The 20790-nt window shown below is 43.5% G+C and overlaps 1 protein-coding gene across 6 annotated transcripts in view; it reads right to left on the minus strand.

Moving 5' to 3' along the window:
- The window catches only part of OSBPL5 (oxysterol binding protein like 5), a 135855-nt gene that overhangs the window by 7259 nt on the left and 107806 nt on the right, over positions 1-20790 (minus strand). For all 6 annotated transcript variants that reach the window (XM_041415034.1, XM_041415033.1, XM_041415032.1 and 3 more), the window contains 9 exons: positions 16028-16247; positions 12242-12426; positions 10745-10826; positions 10019-10117; positions 9044-9140; positions 7405-7503; positions 6132-6229; positions 4060-4149; positions 1845-1981 (listed from right to left, as the gene is read on the minus strand). In XM_041415034.1, the coding sequence (XP_041270968.1) occupies positions 1845-1981; positions 4060-4149; positions 6132-6229; positions 7405-7503; positions 9044-9140; positions 10019-10117; positions 10745-10826; positions 12242-12426; positions 16028-16247 (1107 nt within the window). The remainder of the gene's footprint in view (positions 1-1844; positions 1982-4059; positions 4150-6131; positions 6230-7404; positions 7504-9043; positions 9141-10018; positions 10118-10744; positions 10827-12241; positions 12427-16027; positions 16248-20790) is intronic.

Consider the following 20790-nt stretch of genomic DNA (forward strand, 5'->3'; position numbering starts at 1 on the left):
GTCTACCTACTCCGTGAAGAGAGCTTACTATCACCTAATATGAAGATCAGAAGTACTACACTAAAGCAGTACAGAATCTGAAAAATATAAAAGCTAAAACCTGAGGCATCACTGTCCAAACTAAATTTTTGTGTGTTTTTATTTTCATGCAATCCCTTTCTTTACCTACAAAAAGGGGAATCTTTTTAGGGTGATGTGATGCAATGCCAAAATCAGAAGTCCACAGAGAACTGCACAATGTAATGCAGAGCCAGGCAGCAACTGCATGTGCTGGCTTGGGATGTTGGCTGGTGCTGGCTGACTGTAGTGGAGAGGAAGCACAACTAATTTGATTAAAGCCAGCCAGCTCCACATAACTTTGCTCAACTCTTGCTCAACAAATGTACAGTGTGCATTATTCACTTCTTCCGTTTCCTAAGTGTATTGGGTTTGCATGGCCTGGTTTTTGGCAACAGGGGTGCTACAGAGGTGGCTTCTGTGAAAAGCTCCAGAAGCTTCCACAACATCTGGCAGAGTCCTGATGGCTCCAAACATGGACGTGCTGCTGGCCAACACTGGGGTGTGGTAATGCCTCTGTGATGACATACTGAGGAAGAAATCAAAAGAAAGGTTGTGGCACAGTTTTAATTGTGACTAGAGAAGAGTGGGGTGAGAACATGGGAGAGGAACAGCCCTGCAGACACCAAGGTCAGTGCAGAAGGAGGGGGAGGAGGTGCTCCAGGTGCCAGAGGCCAGATTCCTCTGCAGCCTGTGGAGCAGCATGCCCATGAAGGACCCTGTGGAAAAGTGACCCATACTGCAGCAGTTTGGAGAGGACTGTTGCCCATGGGATGGACTCGCACTGCAGCAGTTTGCAGGGAGGTGCTGCTCCTGAGATGGAGCCATGTTGGAGCAGTTAATGGAGAACTGAATCCTGTGGGAGGGACTCCACAGTGCAGCAGTGATGGACTCCTCTTCCTGAGCAGCTGGAGAAGCCACGGGTGATGAGCTAACTGAAACCCCCACCCTCCCACCTCCTTGTGCTACTGGGGGAGGAGTCAGACCCGTGAAGGAGGGAGGGGTGGGGGGAAGGTGGTTTTAGGGGCTCATTTTACTTCTCATTATCCTGGTCTGATTTTTTCAGCAATAAATTTATTTTATTGTTGAGCCTGTTTTGCCCTCAATGGTAACTGACAATTTATTTTCTCACAGTCTTTAACTCATGAACCCTTCATTAAATTATCTCTCCTCTGTCCAGCTGCAGAGAAGAGTGAGTGACTTGGGTACCTGGCATCCAGCCAGGGTCAAACTCAACACTAAGTTATGTGTCTGTTTATGTAACCTAGATCATCCTACAAAGCCTGGTGCAGACTGCATTGGAGATCTCAGCTGAGATTACGAGGCAGGGTTAAACATAAGTTTAATTACATTCATTCATAAAATCCTGTTATGTGGTTCAAGTACTGCTCTACGGATGCCAGGACTTCCCACAATTCCTACAGCTACTTTAAGAGCTTGTGGTTGAAATAACCCTTCTTAACAAGGCATCCAACCTCAGGATGGCATCCTGCCCTTCTATAAAATGCTCCAGCAGTTAAAAAAATCTCTGGAGTCCAAGCAGAATTGTTATTTTAAGCAGATAGCCTCTGCTATTTCTCAGACCAGGTTAATTTCAGAGCAGTACTTCATGGAAACACTCCAGAGTTAATAGTCTGGAAAGAAACAGGTAAATGGCTGGGTAATATGTGCCAACAAAGCAGGTCACTGCCTTTCCAGGACTGTGCTGAGGAATTGGAGGAGCCCTGCTGATGAGAAGCCTGCTCCCAGGAGAGAAGCAGCAGCGAGATGTTCCCCGAGCTCCCCACCTCTCTGACTCGAAGTCCGTCTGCTCCTCAAACAGCACAATGTGGCGCTTCAGTCTCTGCCTGCGCACTTCGCTGGTCGGGTTCCAGAACATCTCTGTGCTCCCATTTTTCAGCTCATTTATATGCACTTCTCCATCCTGAAAAGGAAAATTAAATGAATTCACGAGTTAGAAAACAAAGGACAGAAATTAATCCTGACAAATCAAAGCTGTTCCTGGAGGATGATAAGGGATACCTGTTGCTTAGGAGGCTTCTTTCCTCCTCTATCCCATAAAATCTCACTGAACACTTCCTGAAAGTTTCTGAAATGAATGAGGCAAGGCATTGCCAGAAACAGAGGCTGCATTTATCATTAATCAGAGTAAAAAGGGATCTGGTTCCTTCTATTAAGTCTTGTCCCCAGACCTGAGTGCCCACAGAAGCCCTAAGATATTCTTCCTTCATCACTGTCCTCCCACCTCCCACCCAGCACATATAAACAAGATCCCCAGCTCCTTTTTCCAAAGTCTCCCTCAGTACTTCCTCTCCCATGTTCCCATATGCTAGTTCCAAGACTGATCCCAGGTCCCCAAGAGACCCCCAGTGTGGAAAGGAGGAGGTAGGCAGGCATTATTAAGCACCACTGCGTGCATCTCTAACAAGCATATATACAAGCACTCAGCTGCTGCTGTGACCCTAGGACTGAGAAGCATTGGGATTTACTTCCCTTCTTTATTCAGGTGGGTTTTCAGGTCCTGGGGCAGAGAATGTACCATTCAGATGCAAGGATTTCTGTCAGGAAACTGGATGGTGTCAGAGAAAAGTCAGGAGAGCAGGCCAGTAGTCCCAGCGGGGAAGGAGGAGAACCAACACCATCTCTACCCCACTGCATGGCAGCTCCTCTGTTCACAGAGCCACCATTCCAAAGCCATTTAACTTCTTTTATACATCACTGCAGTTTGTGCACCACAAACAACCAGGACAAAGATTATGGGAGGAGGGTAAAAGCAGAAGGCTGGGAGCTGAGCAGCACTCAACCTTGTGGCTCAGGAGAGCTCCTGGATGATGGGCTCTCATGGGTGGTTTTGGCAGGACCCACCATAGACAAGGTACTCCACAGCCCAGCACAACTCACCACTGACAGGGCTAATCCTGCAGGACAGGCAGCTCAGAATGGAGCAAGTCCCTTGTACATGCTTAGAAAGGGAAAATCTCCCAATTTCAAAATGGTCATTAGCTTTTTATGTAAAAAAGACAGTTTGCCTGACAGGACAAGTCCAGTACCAAAGGCTACACTGTGGTTAGGACCTTACTATAGTAAGGCCTTTATCCAGGCACATTTCACCTGGCTTTCTTTAGATACCTCCTTCAGATGAGACAAATTTTGTCTCATAAATGGCAATTTCTACAGACTGGCAAGGGAGCACAGATCAATTTTAATGATCATGTAAATGCCCAAATGTTGCTCAGAGAGATACCCAGATGTCCAGCCCAAAGCCAAGGCTCACTGCTTTTGTTTCAGGTACCAGGAGTTCCAATCAAAATTAGACTACAACATTCACTATGCAACTTTATTCTTGCTGGATTTTGGCTTGAGGTTGTCTCTGAGTGAATCACTTGTGTACAAGTGAGAGACAACCTCAAGTACAAGCTCTGCTGACTGTTCTGAGCTGGCCATAGAGATAACACCCTCTTTGAATCAATGTCTCTGTCCCTCAGCTGATGAACAGGGTAGTAACTGTCTTCTACCATAAGGGTTTGCTGTAAAAATAATGAATTCAAAACCCTCTAAGTTCTTCCCTGAATCCCAGCCTAACTGGGGAAGTACTGAACACAGCAGACAAAAGACAGCCTCAAGGTCTTTGCAATCACACCTCATACACACTACCTCCTGCCATCAGTGCTTGCCCTAAGCTCAGACCCTAAATACAGACCCATTGCCTTTGATAGAGAACCCCCCTACTGTTGCCAGCTTCCTCAGGCTCTGGCAGTGCAGTGCTCCTTTCACTGCAGATGGATGGAACTATTGAAGTGTAAATGACCTCCTGAGGTACCTTAAGAGGTGTGGCCCAGGCTGTGATTGCCTGCATGCCCTGGGGCTGGGGGGAAGAGGCAGGACAGGGCTCTCCCAGTGCCCATTCCAGTGCAGGGAGCCCGCCAAGGGCTGCCAGCCCTCCCTGGAACCCTGCAGCCACGGGCTCATAACCTGCCAGCAACTTCGAATAGCAAATGTTACCCAGTGTCCAGTGAGACTCGCTAGCACTTCTTCTCCACATTTAATCTTCCCCGAGATTTGATTAATGCTCGTGCTGCCACCGAAGAAGGGCTGTCAGGGGAGAAGAGAAACAGCAAACGTGGTCAGTCTGGTGAGGACTGGAAGGGAGCCAACACAGAGATGCAACAGGAGGGAAGCAAAGTGCAACTGGCTGACTTACAGTATTTCTGGGGAAAGGCAGAATGAATTCTAACATGGATTTTGACTGTCTCACATTGTGCCCCCTTCCTTTTTTTTGTAATACCACAAACACTGCAGTTGCAGGTAGGGAGATAAGCATTAAGGTGCATTAACATCCAGGAGTGCAGGGTCTCATCTTTATTGGAAATACACTTATTTATTGTCAGCCAGACATCAGGATAAGTGTACGTGCACAACTCTTTCCCACTGTCCAGAATCACAGCCTTTGCACCCTTGTCCAAAGAAAAGAAGCAGCACTAGTGGGGACTCTTCCTGCTTATGGGACAGCAACAGCAGTGTAGCACTGCTGGTGACATCATGTGTGGCAAGTCTCCAGAGTGAATAAGCTCTGGTCAACAGCAAAGAAAACCCCCACAAACCAAAGAAAAAGGATATTTCCAGTCAAGGAAAAAAAAAATCGCAGAACAATGGAAAATTCCACTCATCTCCTGGCTGCCAAACACAGAAAATGCCAGTGAAATTGTGAGCAGCTCTTCCGTTCACACAATACACCCCTTCAAATGTTTTAGTAGGCACTTTCTGAAAACATTTGTGCAGACAAACTTGTATGTGTGTGTGTGTGCTAAATAACAATATAAACCCAAACTTTACACAACACCCATGGATATAATAATCACATGTATCTTAAACATCAATCTCTGGTACATATCCAAATTAAAAACAAAGTTAAGGGGTTTACCTGCAACTTCCCACAGTTCTACTAGAATTAACAGCTAGGAAATGCTCAAAGCAGAGCATGTGATTACATCATTGGACCTTTCAGAAACATGTTTGGATGAATCACACTGTTTTCAAGCCAGAAAAGAAGCACTTTAGGCCCTAAAGTGTTTGTAGGTTTGAGATGACACCCAAGTCAGGGAAATATCCCAATGGCCTCAACACAGTACACCAGGCCACCAGGGAAAAACAGGCTTTAAAGCCAAGTATGTGCAAAAGTCACAGAACACAGGAGCAAGAACTCCCTTTGTAGGTGAAATAAAGACAGAAAAATATTATTGCCCTCAAGCAACTAATAGTTAACAAAAGATTCCTCTAACTCCAGTGATCTATCACATTTATATTGGCTAAGGCTGCAACTCTGAAGTCCTGCAGTCTCTCAGTTCTCCTTTCATTTTATGCTCAGGCAAGAAATTGTTTGTTGGAGCAGAAGAGAAAAGGATGCTGCTTAAAAATCAAGTTAACTGCCCAATGAAAGTTACAGGTTATCACTTTCCCTCCTAAATTTTAACCCATGTAATAACAGAAATGCTCGAAGATGTCTCCATTTTGTCTGCATGCCATGAATTTGCATCACCAGGCTTTCCAGGGGAGGGACTAGCTACATGAACAAGTCAGTGCAGGGCTTTTCAGTGTGTCAGCCACTCAGAATTACCTGCCTGACAAGGGGTTCTCACCTTGCCATCAGGGCAAGGTCCTGTAGCCCTGAGAAACACAAGGTGCAGCTCACCACACCACCTGCAAGGTACAACTACAGATGTGATGGCTGCTGGAGAGCTACCCCAAAGATCCACATCCTAATTTGTCTTCAAGTTCTTTGTACACTCACTATGTTTTGCAAGCAAAACTAATTATCCCTGCTCAAACAGAAGCCACACTGTCATTGCCAAACTTTCAGAACAAAATTTAGGCAGTAGTCAGAAAAAGTCACGTAAAACTAAGGCTTCCTGGGGTCAGTTGGGGTTGCATGAGGCAAAACCAGCAGCAGGGTGACACCATCTCTCCAGGCAGGCCCCACTCTGGTGCTCACATATATTGCTGGTACTAACCCTGCCTGGGGCACAGGGGCAAGCCCGAGACCCACTCAAAACGGGGCCACTTTCAATGTATCTTACCTTTAGCTTGAATTCCAGTTCTGCCCTGTGGTTTGTTTTGTCACAGTCAATGGTAACTTTCCCTCCAAGCTCCATTGTCATGGTACCATATAAAAGTCCTAAAAGGAAAAAAAGAGGCTTAAGAGTGGCCCCAGCGGAAGCAACCTGCTTTCTCAAGTAAACCTGGCTCTTGCTGACACACTGTGAAAGCCATCACTTGGCTTAAAGTTTTGAAAAGACAGAACTGGAGTTTTTAGGAAATGGCTGTTTACTATAAGCATGAAGAATCTCCCCCTGAGTCCACATTCCCCGTTTCTAACACCAGCCAGGAAATAGCTTGACTCACAGATGCACCTGTGGCAAGCTGACAGGGGGACAGGAAAAATAAAGAAAGTTGTGCCCAGCAACCTCATTCATACTTGTGCTTAAACAGACCCAGTCAGGTCTCTCAGGGTGATTGAAGAAGAGAGGAGCTGTAACAGGATTCACCAGAATCTGGGAGACTAGAGGTAATGCAGGGAACTTTTTACACGTTTACCATTTGCTGAAGGTCTTTTGCAGAAAAAGAAAAATTGGTAAGAAGAAAATTTATGCACAGGAATACTTCACAGAGAGCATGATTTTATGAGGTTACTGTTTTCAGGTACCCGGGCTCATCTAAATACACACTTACAAGTCAGTGAGCCAAATTAAAAAATACTTAACCCCCAAAATTGGATTTGACTGCTGATTTTAACTCTATGGTGGAAACAATGCAGACAGAGCTTCCTGAGCAGCAGTGAATCAGCAGCCATGCCCCAGCCTCAGCACACACTGGCTCCACAGAGCAAAGCCTCACCAGCAGCAGCAGCCAGCCCCACTGAGGCAGCTCATACTCTGAGAAATACAATGATTAGAGTAACAAACAAATGGCAAGAGAAGTCAGGAATTTCCTTCATCCTCAAAAAGCCAGAACATATATCAAGCAATTTCAGTGTTAACATAATAAAAACTTCTCTTAAGAAGCTCAGAAATGTAGTCTTGTTCTTTTCATCTTATCTGCAGTGCACATATGGAGTATTTTTCTGCGCTTGCATAGTGTGAAAACTAACATTGATGGGCTGTGTACAGGTAAATCAGAAAGACTTCAGTGAGGATTACTGAAGGTCTCCCGCTGTGACTCGTGGCAGGGCTCTCTGGTGTTAACAGGCCCTGTGATGTCAGCTCCTTGACAGGGGAGAGCCAGTGCAAAGTCAGTCAGTGAGACACCATTTTGTTACTCTGTTTGCTTCCTATTTGAAGAGTCATACATTACCTTTACAGTGGGCATACGGCATCGTGATTATATACTCTTCCCCTCTGTTTAGAAACATAAGCTTTGCTTTCCCATCCAACAGTGCAGAAAGTGAGTTGCCTAGAATTTAAAAAAAAAAAAATACACGTTAAAAAATCATGTTATATTTTGCCCCTCCTCCTACATTAGAAAAAGCATTTCCATTTAAATGTAGATCACTAATGAAAGAAGAGATGAAATGCTCAAAATTTAGGACCCTGCAAATCTTGCACAGCTGGAAGCAGGCAGTTCTAACAAACTCTGCTGCTCTTATTTGCTCTGGCAGTTAGCCCCTTTTGGAGAAAGAGCAGCAGATTTAACAGGTCATAGCGGGAGCTTAGAAGTTTCTCAGGTCCTCCAGTTCTCACAACTTTTCTGATTGTGGATTGTAGGTGCAGAAGTAACCTTGTAGCAACAAGTAACTTTGCCCCTGATAAGTTGTACTAATGTACAAATTACACGAAGTTTAGGAATGTGTATGAAGTTTAACTAATTACCAAAGAAGAACAGCCTTGCCCTTAATGGGTCTCAGCTGTGACTAACAAAGATAAGTGTGATAAAGGGGTTGAGTTGGCTCCTTAGGGGGATCCTTGAGGAAGAAGGCCCAGGGGAAGACGACCTTGAGATAGAGGAGCCCCGAGCAAGAACAAAACAAGGAAGAGAGTTACTGCTACAAAAGATCTGGTGTAAGGTGGGTCTGGGTCTGACAGAGTTAGAGCCTGCTGTTGGAGCCTGCGGTCACAGCTGAGCTGGGTAAAAGCCTGCAGTCACAGGCAGCAAGGAAATACTTGCAGTCATATTCCAGCAGGAATAGCCACCAGTCAAAGTCTGTCAGAGAAGCCAACAGTATGAACTTGCTGTAGTCAGAGTCAAGATGGCTAAGTTATAAAGAAGAATAAACCAGGACGCTTTCCACATTTTTAAATGACAATCTGTGTCTCGGCTCATTTCTACCCCTAAAGAGAAGTCTGCTGCAACAGGGGATAATCCCAAATAACAAATGAAATTGCCAGAAGGACAGCAAAGACTATCTTAAAGTGTTTTGGCAAATGCACTCAGCAGAGGACAGCAATTACAAAATGTTTGTCTAAACAAAAAACCGATTTCCAAGAGCAACAGTGTTTCAGAGGCCGGAGTTGTGCTGTGTCCATTGATATTAAATGACTGGAGGACATTTTGAAGGTCTGGGGACCTTCAAAACCCCACAGGAATCTGGGAGCCAGATAAAGGTTTAAATCTATTCAGAGACTTTTGTGTTTGTTGGCTGAATGCCAGAGAGCTGAAATGTAACTCATCCATAAGCACGTATCACGTGCATACAAGCAATCCCATACGTTATTGTGAGCCTTTACCTTCTGAAAACCAGATTTTTAAAGCTCTCAATCTTTCTCTCTGAGTGTTTTTTCTTTTTTTTTCTTTTAACATCAGAGTGGTGTCACACTGAAATGGTGGAAATGGGAAAGACCCAGGAGAGCCAAGACAAGGACTTAGGCTGTGCTGGTGATAGAATTGTCAACCATTTCTTTGTTCTCAACTCTTAACACGCTCAGGGACGATTGAAAAACAAACCAAAACTGATGCCACAACATTACCTGAGAGAGGCCTAGACTTAATGCCTTACCATAAAACTTGGACCTAGCTAGAATGCTGCCAGAAATGCAGAATCCATCCTTCCTATTGCTGACGTGGAAAGCTGACACTGGTGGGTGATGGGACACCTAGGATAAAAACAGGCAGGGGTCATTTGCAGCAGTCTGTACAGGCCAAGCAGAGGGGGGTGCTGAATAAAGGAACACAATACATGACAACATAATGTATGACAGCATTATACATCTAATCTTTTTCCCCCACCCTGTATTTTCTTGAGCTTGGGCACGTGAGATCACTTTCAGGCCAATAGGTAGAGTGTAATGTTTTCAAGACAATAAATAAACAGTGCAGAACTTTAGTGCAGCATTTGAATAACGTCCATGAAATGCATGCAGTAGTTGAAATAAAAATTTTAACAAAGCTAAAATTATTTAATCAAATACGGGAAAAATGCATGTGAAACTGGGAGTCCCTTTACCAAAGACCACACAGTTCTCAGATTCCTTTATTAACACAATAAATCTCAAACTACACTTTGTTAGGCCAGTTAACTTATGAGCTCTGCCCTTCATTTAATCACAAAGACATAGAGATAAGCCCTCAATTTACTCATATTAGAATCACCAAAGAAAGTTTAGAAATAAAGAGATGGAAGGATTTGGTTGTGTGTTGTATGCCCCTTTAGACAGAGACAACACAACCCCCATTTTATTAACAATAAGAAAACAGTAGGGCAGAATCCCATGGAAAAGGTACTTATTGAAGAAACTGATGTTATATATGGGAGACCTGCTGTTATAGTCTTGAGTGCGCACTAAGCCTCACACAATTTCTGTAAATCTGCAAAGAAAAAAGATCAGCAGCCAGTTTACCCCAGGTTCTGCTCTGCCAGTTTACACAGAGCTCCAGGTTCCTCTCCTAGGGTGAGACGAGCAGTGTGTTTCTGTGCATGGAGGTGCAAGCAGGCTGGTGTTTGCAACAGCTGAGCATCCAAACAGCAACTCACCTGTTCTGCTATGTAAAATGTGTGACTGTTCGTCTGGGGGTGAAACCAACAGCAGCGAAATGTCTCTCCCAGAATAGGGTTGTATGGCTTTTTTATTCCCTGAAAAACCAAGTAATCAAAACCTGCTACAAATGAAGATTTGCAATCCAATGCTACAGATGGCCACAAAGCAATACAGTAATTTTTTTCTTGGATCTTTTCCACAAAGTCAATCACAAGAATAAAAACTGAAGAAGTAGTTACATATCCATCTAATCTAATCTTTTCATCCCAGCCATGGATTAATCTGCTATTCTCATGATTTTAATATTTAATATTGCCCAATCAAAGCCTTACAAGATGATCAAACTTTACTATTATTGCTACTATACACAGCAAGGGCCTGCTGATGTGGGGACATCAGGCACAGTGGTACTAATTGGCCTGAAAAGAGAAAAGAAGACCTGCTTTCAGCAAAGGGAAAAACCTTGCATCCCAGGGCATGTTACTTGTTGATGACCAGTTTTACTTTCTAACTGTCCAGTGCAAAGACTCTGAGGTTGACTGCCCCTATTTTGCATTCACTGTCTACTCTGAAACCAAATACAACCCAGTTTTAAAAGTAATGGTCAAAGTCTTCCGAGCAGTAAAATAGGTAAAGTCTCAAAGGAGAGCCAACAGAGAAATTAAATCCACAGCAGAAGATTCCAATGCCCATTACAACCCCAATTTCATGCCTCATTTTACCTTTGGCTTCTTATAGAAGCCGGACAGATACCACCTCAGAACTTGCTTCATTCGCGTGTACGGATCATCTTCAAGGACGGCCCTGCAGAACAGAACACAAAATGTTCTTTATACTGGTCACATATCACATTAGCTTCTTAGCAGTATAATAACATCAATTTAATTCTATTTCCCCACAACTAAGGGGAAGTAACTTCTGTGCTGCTGCCACTGAAAAAAATGTCTCCCAGCAGAAATATACATATTTTTAGTAATGTACGTCATACAACACAAATTGTTAAAAAGTGGCACCCCTTGCCCTGCATTTCTGCAAAAAGACCAACACAATTTCTGGAGTGTATCAGGTTTGATTGGACATTGGAGTAGGTTAATGTCCTGTCACTCACACTAGCACTGAGTCACAGCTAGTAGAACAGTGTGAGTCATTAAAATAAAACTACGTCATCAAGATCAAAGACTTTTTTTTGGTCTCTTTTTCTTTGTTTTCCTCATTCATGAAAGATCTTTAAAGCTGATGTGCTCCATGAGCTCTATCAGTACTTTGAGATTTCATGAAATGCTTCAGGTTGGAAGGGGCTTCAAAAAGTTATCTCAGCCAGCACCTCCAAACAATGCTCAAAGATTAAGCAGGAAGTAAACCAAACCAAAGGCATTCCTGGTATTTCCAACCATTTAGTCAGATTTAAAAATCAACTTGGGTAAATTATTGCAAAATTCATTTAGAAAGATCACCCGAACCACAAATTAAACAATTTTTTATCAACACCTCCAAACCTCTTGAAGTCTTCTTACATATCAGCACTGAGGAGAACTATTTCTTTAACTTCAGATGGTACAAATACCACAAACAAGGCTTGAAAATACCATGATTCTGTAATTACCCAGAGAAAGTGGAATTAAAATGAGTAACTAGTGCTGCTATTAGAATATTGCACATCCTGGTTTTACAATCCACTAGGCATATCTCACTCAGAAGGCAGGTCCAATCTGGAAGCAGAACATTTAGTATTTTCTCTGTTGCTCCCGGCAGGCTGCTCCCATCAGTGGTTTTAAAAGATGTTTCTTATTTGTTTATCAACCACCATAATAATATTGCTGAACAGAATTATACTGGGGAACAGAAGTGCTTGACAATTTTGGTTGCTCTGTCCCATTTCCCTATTCGTGTACGTGCACGAGCACACCAGGAGGTGGCACAGCTCTGCTGTGCACGACTCCACGGCATTGGCTGAATTCCCATCAGTTCCACCCAACAGTGGCACAACACATCCATGCGCAGACGTGCAGATGTGCGTTTGTCTGGAGTTTAACTTTTCCTCCCTTGCCCCTCACTGGCAGCAGTCTATCTGTAAAAAGTCACTGCAGCTGCTGCCTGGCTTGATCTATGTTGAAGCCAGCGACCTCAGTACTATTTGGGAGCCTTTCCGGCACACACAGAGGTATTTCCACAAACTCAGGAAAAGAGCCCAGGTCAGGCCCAGCCTGTGTGCTGCTTACTGGGAGAGCAGGTCGGCATGGTAGTAGTAGTCGGAGAGTTTGTTCAGGAACGAGCGCGGCTCCAGGATGAAGGTGGGCAGCACCACCCGGGACAGGTCCATGCCAGGCCGCAGCTGCTTCAGCAGGATCCACATCAGGCTCTTGTTCTCCTCAGAGACGGTTTCTGTCTGAGAGGACTCCCCTATCTACAGAGGCAAAGGGAACTTCAGGGCAGGAACAGGAAAACCATTCCCTGTGGGTGCATTTCTCTGGGGTCCAAGCTGAGCCATGCACGCCAGGCCCTGGCACAAGGGTGACTGCTCACCAACACCACTGCAGAGACATCAGCCACGTCCCAGTAGAAATGAATCCCCAAAGCAATCAAGTGAGTGGTGCAGGATGCCCTGGGCGTCTGGCAAGGCTGGCACGAGGCAGGGAGCACAGCTCTGTTGTGCTCCCTCCTGTGGCACTGCCTTCGCACACCTCAGGGCTGTCAGGGACCAGCTGCACCAACATTAGCCAAGGGGACTCTGCACTGCAGTCCTCAGGAGGGGTGGACATGCCCAGAGCTGTTACAGCATCCCTGAGGCCTGGGGAATGCACAGAGGAGCTCCTCTCAGTCCCATGCTCCACAAACGAGAGATTATAAGATTCACTAGGATAGATGTAGAAAAATGTAGGCGGTAAACAAGTAATCATCAGAGAGTAGAAGCAGTCCTGCAACTTCTAAACATGACAAACTGGTGTGTCAATGTGGCAAGGGCCCCACTGCCAGGTGAGAGGCACAAAAACTCCAGCACCTGCCAATGCTGCTCAGAGCCCTTTGCAGCAGATGTGTAGGTAAAAAGAGCCAGGGGTTATGCTGTGCTTTCAGTCCTGTGTAGTTCCCGTGCTTTCAATGGGTCTATGATATGTGCAACAGGCTTTTCACACCACTATACAAGGTAAATTAAATTTTCAAACTAAATTCCACTTTAATGGATCCTAGGCATCATAATTTAACAGTGAAAGAGAATACTTAGGCTTTCTACTGATTTTAGGCAAGAGATTTCTATGAGAAAAAGGCAGAGATTTACTTTTGGAATGGACTTTGGTTTGAGAGAGGGCATAGCACAACAGGATTTTCAGGTGGTATAAATCACTAAACATTCTTTTTCACCACCTGAGCATTGCCTCCATGTTGCCTCCCAATCAGCCCTATGTCACAGCAAGTTGACCATTCCTGCAGAGCTTGCAGGCTGAGGGAATTTCAAAGTGAGGAACAACAAAGCTCTGTTACTCTGTTGCTTTTCAATTTTTGTACAATTCTTCTTTTGACAGTCTGATGCAATGCACACCTTGCACCTCCAAGGAAAAATGGAATACCACAGCATCACCTAGGGCTCACAGTGCAGAGGTCTGTCAGAACCCTCATTATTTATCTGGGTTCTCAAGTGTGCATATACTGTCAATATAAATTAATGCCATGTTGAAATTTCTGGACAAAGTGTTACTCAGAATGAATCACTGCACAAAGGATGGACATAAATAGAAAGAGAAAAAGATGCAGGAAGGTGTGAACAACCTCAAATAATAACCCTTTTAATAACTTGTTTAAACTACAAGCCTGGAAAAAATTGGGGGTTTTTTTCTGTTATCAATCTACCTACCAAAGTGTCTATGTTGTGTTCTAGACCAACTTTTGCAATCTCAAAGTTCTTCTGACACCTGTCTCTGCCTTCACATTCCATCTGCACACACGGCAAAACTGCCAAATGCTCAAACACCTTCCAAGAGCACAGCGACGCACCTGCCCACGTGCACACCTTTAAAATGAGCCCTCAAAGCCAAGCTGAAAATGTAACAGTGCCAGTTTGTGACCTTTGTGCTGCCACACCCGAACTGCACACACAGGCTGAGGGCAGTTTTAGTTTAACACGATGACTGACATTACCTCTGGCACGTGTTTACCTTGCTACATCTCCACCCAGGAGAGTTACATCATTGCACAAAACCTATTTTTCTCTACATTCCTTTCATCAGTGAGTTCAGACTCAACAACCAGTCCTACCTGCATGGCCCAGGTGATGACAACCCCACCTCCTGAAGAAATCTTACAAAACGCCCACTGGCCAAGGTCACATGACAATTCTTTTTGGAAGCCCACTGGATGCTACCTGTGCCTGAGCAGACACACTACAGAGAGACTTATTTAATGCTACACAAAGTGTCACTCTCCAACAGAAATGCAATATTTTTCACTTGGTTTGTAGTGCATTTTTTTCTTATTTTAATGTAAAACTGCAGAGATCTCTCTTTCTCTCACACACCCACATACACACATCAGTGTAGCCTGTAATGTTTGTTCAAACACCAAAATATTAGCCTGCCCTACCACCACTTCTAGGACAAGTTTGTCATGTGAAGAAAGGTCATTTCAGAATAAGCAGCTGACAGAAATTAAGTTTGCTTTCATTTTGCTGCTGCGTAGTTATTAATCTATGTTCAAAATCTCCTGAACCCAGCTGCCTGCAAGAGGATTTGAGGGGAAAAAAAATGCACTGAAGAGAAGCTAGGTGTAATTAGGATATATTTGACTATATTTTTTGGTCAATATTACTAGTAAACTTTCAGGAGAATGTTGAAAGAAAAACATAAGAGGCTGGTGAAGGATCTGGAGCATGAGTCCTGTGAGGAGCAGCTGAGGGTACATGGGTGGTTGAGCCTGAAGAAAACAAGGCTGAGGGAAGACTTTATCACTCTAGAACCCCCTGAAAGGAGGTTGCAGGCTGGTGAGTGTTGGTGTCTTCTCCAGGTAACAAGTGATAGAAGAGGAACTGGACTCAAGCTATGTCAGGGGAAGTTTAAATTGGATATTAGCCAAATTTTTTCACTAAAAGGGTTGTCTGGCTTTGGAAAAGGCCTGGAACAGATGATGATGGAGTCACCATCCCTGGAGGCACTTAAAAGCCCAGCAGACGTGGTGCTGAGGGACACGGTTTAGTGGTGGACTTGGCAGTGCTGAGTTAACAACTGGACTTGATCTTAAGGATCTTTTCCAATGTAAATTGCTCTCCAATTCTGTGACTCTAAGAAAAAAACATCTTCCCAGCAGTGTGTTTCTTTGAAGCACCAACAAGACCTCAGCTTCCTTATTCAAAGCAGCAGGCAAGTGAGTGCTCAGAGCAGAGGTCCTCTGCTGCCTGCTCGGACTGATTCTCACACAGCACACTTGGCTGCCCCAGCTCTCTACCACTGCCTTCCTCAGAGGTGTCACAGTGACATCAGCTAGCAAGGCTCTTATGTGGAATAGAAATGCATCCTCCTGCTGTTAAATGTCATGAGAAATGGCTTTCAGATAGGCAAGTGGCATTTAGCAATCAAGTGGCTCAAATGCTTCAGACACAGAAAAAAAGGGTGTTCCATGCATAATAATAAAAGGGAAGTGTCATATTTTGTATCACACAAGGACTGAGTGCCCTAATTGGCCAGGACACATGCCCAGGATGATAATCCCCCCTCCTGCTGGTTCCATGAATGTGCCAATGCTGTGCAGCTCTTTAATGCAATAAGTGGTTAAAGCAATCACTCATGCTGGAAACACACCGAAGCAGAGTAGCAAAGCTGCCGTTCATAATGCAGAATTATTAAAGCACATGATAACACCACGTAATTTAGCAGAAAACTGTGCTTTGCTTTATCTGTAAAACACTGGAACTCATCAAGTTGCCTGTCACCTGCCACACAGCTAAAAGGCTGAAGGACAAATACTATGACCAGATACATTTTAACAGGAACAGGCAGCAATCAAGAGTTTTGTTTTCTTACCTCTCCAAATTCTTCATAGACTTGTTCAATATAAGTGGTCCCCTTTCCTCCTGGAGAGACCTCTCCCTGTATTTCTGACTGATCACTCTCGCTTTCATTTGTCTTCCGGCTGTTCTCATGTGCTTCATTCTCTGACTCCTCTATGTTGTCTCTCTCGGACTTGTCTGAAAAAGCATCATTTTCCAAGTGGTGGTTGTTCTCCAGAGTTGATTCATTCAATCTGCAACACACAGTTCATTGCTTGCTTCGGTTTGATTTACAAAGCCACATTGCTTAAGGCTTTTAGAACACAGTAAAAACACTCCCAGGACTCAGAATAGGGTGTGCAGACCAGGACAGTCTCAGACATTGATTTCCTGAATAACAAGGGTTTTATCACAGAAAGAGAGATTTTCCATCATCATTTTCCCCTCCAAACTGCATTTTTCAAAATGTGCCAGCTCCATTTACCCACCCTTACACAGCCCTGCTGCTGGCTCTGGATGGGAGCCCACAGACCAGAGGGATACAGAGCAAGTGCACTCCAACAACTCTACACTGCTGAGAAGAGAACTGAAGTATCCATCAGGAGAGATTTTTCCCTTTACAGAAATCAGTGGAATGCAGCACATACAAAAAATATGACATTACTGGATACATTTTCTTTTCAGTGCTATTGGTGCTTTATTTCAACAGAGGGTGGTCCTAAGTCAGCCCTACACTAGAAACGATAAATTTAAAAACTAATAGAAGCAAATATTTTCTCACATACATACCCATCCCTCATCCACCAGATTAACCTGGGGAATATGCTTCCCCTAAATGATGCTGTGTGGAAGAACAGACTTGAAAGCATGGAGTGGGCAACTGCATGTGAGAAGAACCCCCAAATTGTAACAGCACCTAAGGGAAAGCATGGAAGGTGTGACAAGCTTCATGCTCAGTGATCCAGACTTTAGAGAATGCCAAAAATTCTCTCTCAGGTAACCTATAGCATCTCCACTTGAAAAAGCAGATGTAGTTCATATGACTGTTGGCAAACCTGATTGCACAGGCCAGAAGTCAGGTGCTGAAAAGTATTCATTAAATTCACTTTTTTCAAGTGGTATCTATCATGAGAAACAGTTTTCCTCATTCATACATGTCTGCAGACACATTACCTCTTCCATGGCCTGGCTTAACTCCCATTTGCTGAGCTTCTCAGCTGTTCCTTCCTCTGAAAATTTCTTGACTGAGACCTCATGAAAAATTGCTCTTGGATAGAGCAATAAAAAAAAAAGATTTCCAGCTATACAAAGGGTTTCAGAGGATCTAAACAGGCCCTGGATCTTGAAGAGTTTTGTAACTTCCTGTAGACTGTCTTCCTCTCCAAGATTTCTCAGTACATGGGAATGTTCTGTCAAGCATCAAGCTTCTCCATGATGGGCATTTTCCCAGGCCATTCCGGCCACGTTCCAATTTTTACTAAGGATGAATGCTGAAAGTTCTCACCCTTGCTCTTTCCCCCGTTCTTGTTATTTTCTATTTTAAAAAAGATAATTAGGCATTGCTAGGTAGAGCCCTATTAAATTAAAAAAAAAAAGCAACAGGAGAATCAGAACACAGAACTGGCATCAGCTTTTTCAGAAGATCTCAACTTCCAACTATGCACTGAAGTAAGCTCATGATTTTTAACTTGCCAAGCAAGCCACATTGTGACAGCCACAGCTCAGTTTCTGGCAGAGCTCAGTTTCTAGAGCTCTTTTGGAAGTGTCATCTTACAGCTTTCTGTGCCTTTAGAAAATCTTTCTTTTAATTCCTTTTGTAAATGTATGTATGTCTGCATACATATACACATATACAGTGTTTATATATACGAACCATAAGGTTTTTTAATTGACAGTTGCACTGTATAATAAAACTAAGATAATTAATTAGAGTCAATGATCAGCACTAATAATTTGCTATCAGACATTATGTGTCTTCATTGTTCTAGTGCCAGGATGTTAGTTCTCTTTTTTAGCCAGCAGGCAGCAAATGTAATGACTGATAACCAAATACACTGGAGACACAAATTACACACACATGAATTTAAAATAATAAAGCAGAAGAAAGATGAGGAGAACTGTCTGGAGACATTATCCCATGATTCCTCACCACAGTTGTTTCCTGAATGGTATGTCCAGGAAAATATTAGGTTTTGATCATTTAAATACCTAATTTATTTCTTAATTTTTCAATGGTCAGGTAAACATGTGAGTGTTGTCTGTGGTTGCTTTACTTCCTAGACCTAGTGAAAGTCTTCTCCACAGGGGAAAAATACTTGAAAGTATTTTTAAAATACAGTTCATTATAAGGCTTTTAGTTCATGCTGAGAAGTAGCACTCATTTCTATTTCACATTTGTAAGAAGAGCAAGTTTTCCAGTGTCACCTGCCTCACATTTGGGAAGTATTTGAAGTTTAATTGAGTAAATTACTCTACTCTTTTCTTAGTTTTCTGTCACCACCACTACCACCACCCCCCACCCTAGTATTTTTTAAGGATTTCAGATTTAGTCCAAGAGAGAAATCAGATTCATATGAAATTCCACTTAAGTGTGCACTGATTAACCACTACCACAAACCAGGCAAGATTTAATACATCCAGAGCCATGGAGCCACTCGAGGGAACCAAAGAGAAATCAGATGCTTCTCATTCTGAGGATCAAATACAAGATGCTGAAGTGCACCCAGGTTCTTCCTCCAAAGAGAATCACCACTGAATGTGCGTGATATGCTATAAATAAATGTCATGCTGTGAGCTTGGCCAACCAATCAATGTCAAGACTTCCCAGGGGCTTCCAATGAGACTTGGACCAGACTCCAAAAGCTGCGGGGGGAAATGACTATGCTAAAAGTCAGCACTGGATTTCCACTGTGAACACAGGTAACCTGGCACTTTTCATGGCTTATTTACTGTTTCAGCATATTAGAGTTCTCTTACAGCAGTGCTTTATTCTCTAAGTGGCATTCCTGGAAACATCAGTTGGTGACCAGGACTTCTTTGGGTTTGATTCTGCTCTTCTACACAAAGCAAATAAAAAAACTATGGCTTTTGCAAACAAGTAACCAGCCACATTCCTGGGGCTGCTGGAGATAAGACATGGAATCCACAAGAAATACAACTTCATATTGAAAGGAAGAGTGCCTGGTGCCGTAAAAGTCTCTTGTCTAAAATCACTGATTTACACAATGCTTAAGCATTTGATTCACTCCCAGAGTTCTCCCTCTCATTTTTATATGCTACTAAAGACATGGATTTTGAAATCACTGTATAATCTTGATTTGTTTCCCAGCAGGAAAGGAGCAAAGCAGCCAGAAGACAAATGCAACTTTGGCTCAACAGAAAATCTGCTTCTGCCAGCTCCCAAGGGGGTTTTGTTCTCCCTATAATATCCATCATCTTCCCTTTCTTTTTCTGTTCTTGACAGAGTAGTTTGGCTAATTTGAAGAGAGAGTTAAATGTAATTAACTGCCCCCCTAACAACTGCATGCCAATTTAATTGGTAAGATTCCCTGTAGGGAAAGCATTTAATTAGAATGATTGAATCCCTGTGAGGAAGCCACTGTCACTGGCAAACCAAAACCACTTTGCTCAGCACTTGCACAGTTTGGGTTTTGCATTCTCCCTTATTTAAATGTTCTTCATTCCTTCAGGGATGACAGCAAGTCATCCTCCAGTCCTGCAACCCTTAAACTCCCCGGGGCTATAAGCACTGGGGAGTTTGGGTACACATTCCCAACAGAGGTAGGACTCAGAAAGGAGAGTATACTGTCCAGATGACCACATGCTGAATGCCCAGCTTGAACCAGACTCAGCTAAAATTTGAGCCTGTAAGAAATATCTGATTGCAGTTGTGGGTACTCTGTCCTGCTGAAAACTCTGCCATGTGTGCTGCTACTACTGACTCCCATATTTCAAGGGGGCTTTTAATGTTGGACACCTAAGAGGTGAAATAGAGGCATCACTTAATCATGTTCTGAAGAAATACTTTACTGCAGTTTTAACCCTATCTTCTGCATCAGCTTACAGTAGCCACAGGTTTGCCTGAATGTTCTCTGTGCCACAGGCTCCATTTTAATGTTAGGTATATTTCTGTACGCACATCCATGAGCCAAAAAACAAGCCTACTGCATTCTTGAATTCATTATCCCAGTGAGCACGAGACTCCCAGGCATAAGGAAAGTATTATGAAAGAAGCCCACAAGCACAAGTACTATGGTACATGATGTGATATGATATTAGATTTCCTTTCCTTCTCGCACTGCTTTTCAGTAAAGCTCCCTTCAAACTCTAGATAAAAACCTGAACAGCAGGACTGGAGAACACATTCTGGGATTACCAGTACCTATCAGGGCAAAGGGCAGGCTGAAATGCTGCCACCCCTTAGGTCCCATGGGGCCAGAGACACCTTCACACTCTGAACAGGACTCAGAGACCAAGAAAACCTCTTAAGAGTGAGGTCCTGCTCTGCAAGGCATCATCTTTGCAGACTGCAAGAATTGCTACCCTAGAAACTGCATAAGTGATGGTGCATTGCTGTGAGCTCTGAAAGTCAAATTCCAATCAGCAGAGCTAGAAATAGACACTACCTCTCCCAGTTCTCACTCCAAAGGCCAAATGTCTATACCAGGAGGAGTCTTGAAGTTGCTTATTCAGCTATAAGCAACAGAAAGGCCTGGGGCTTTTTAATGTGTACAGAGCTTTGATGTTCCAAAATGCTGCAGTAATACCAGGAATATGAATAGAAAGGAGGCTGTGGGG

This window comes from Onychostruthus taczanowskii, unplaced genomic scaffold, assembly GCF_017590055.1.
Source record: "Onychostruthus taczanowskii isolate IOZ18803 unplaced genomic scaffold, ASM1759005v1 scaffold49, whole genome shotgun sequence".
NCBI classification, from domain to species: Eukaryota; Metazoa; Chordata; class Aves; order Passeriformes; family Passeridae; genus Onychostruthus; species Onychostruthus taczanowskii.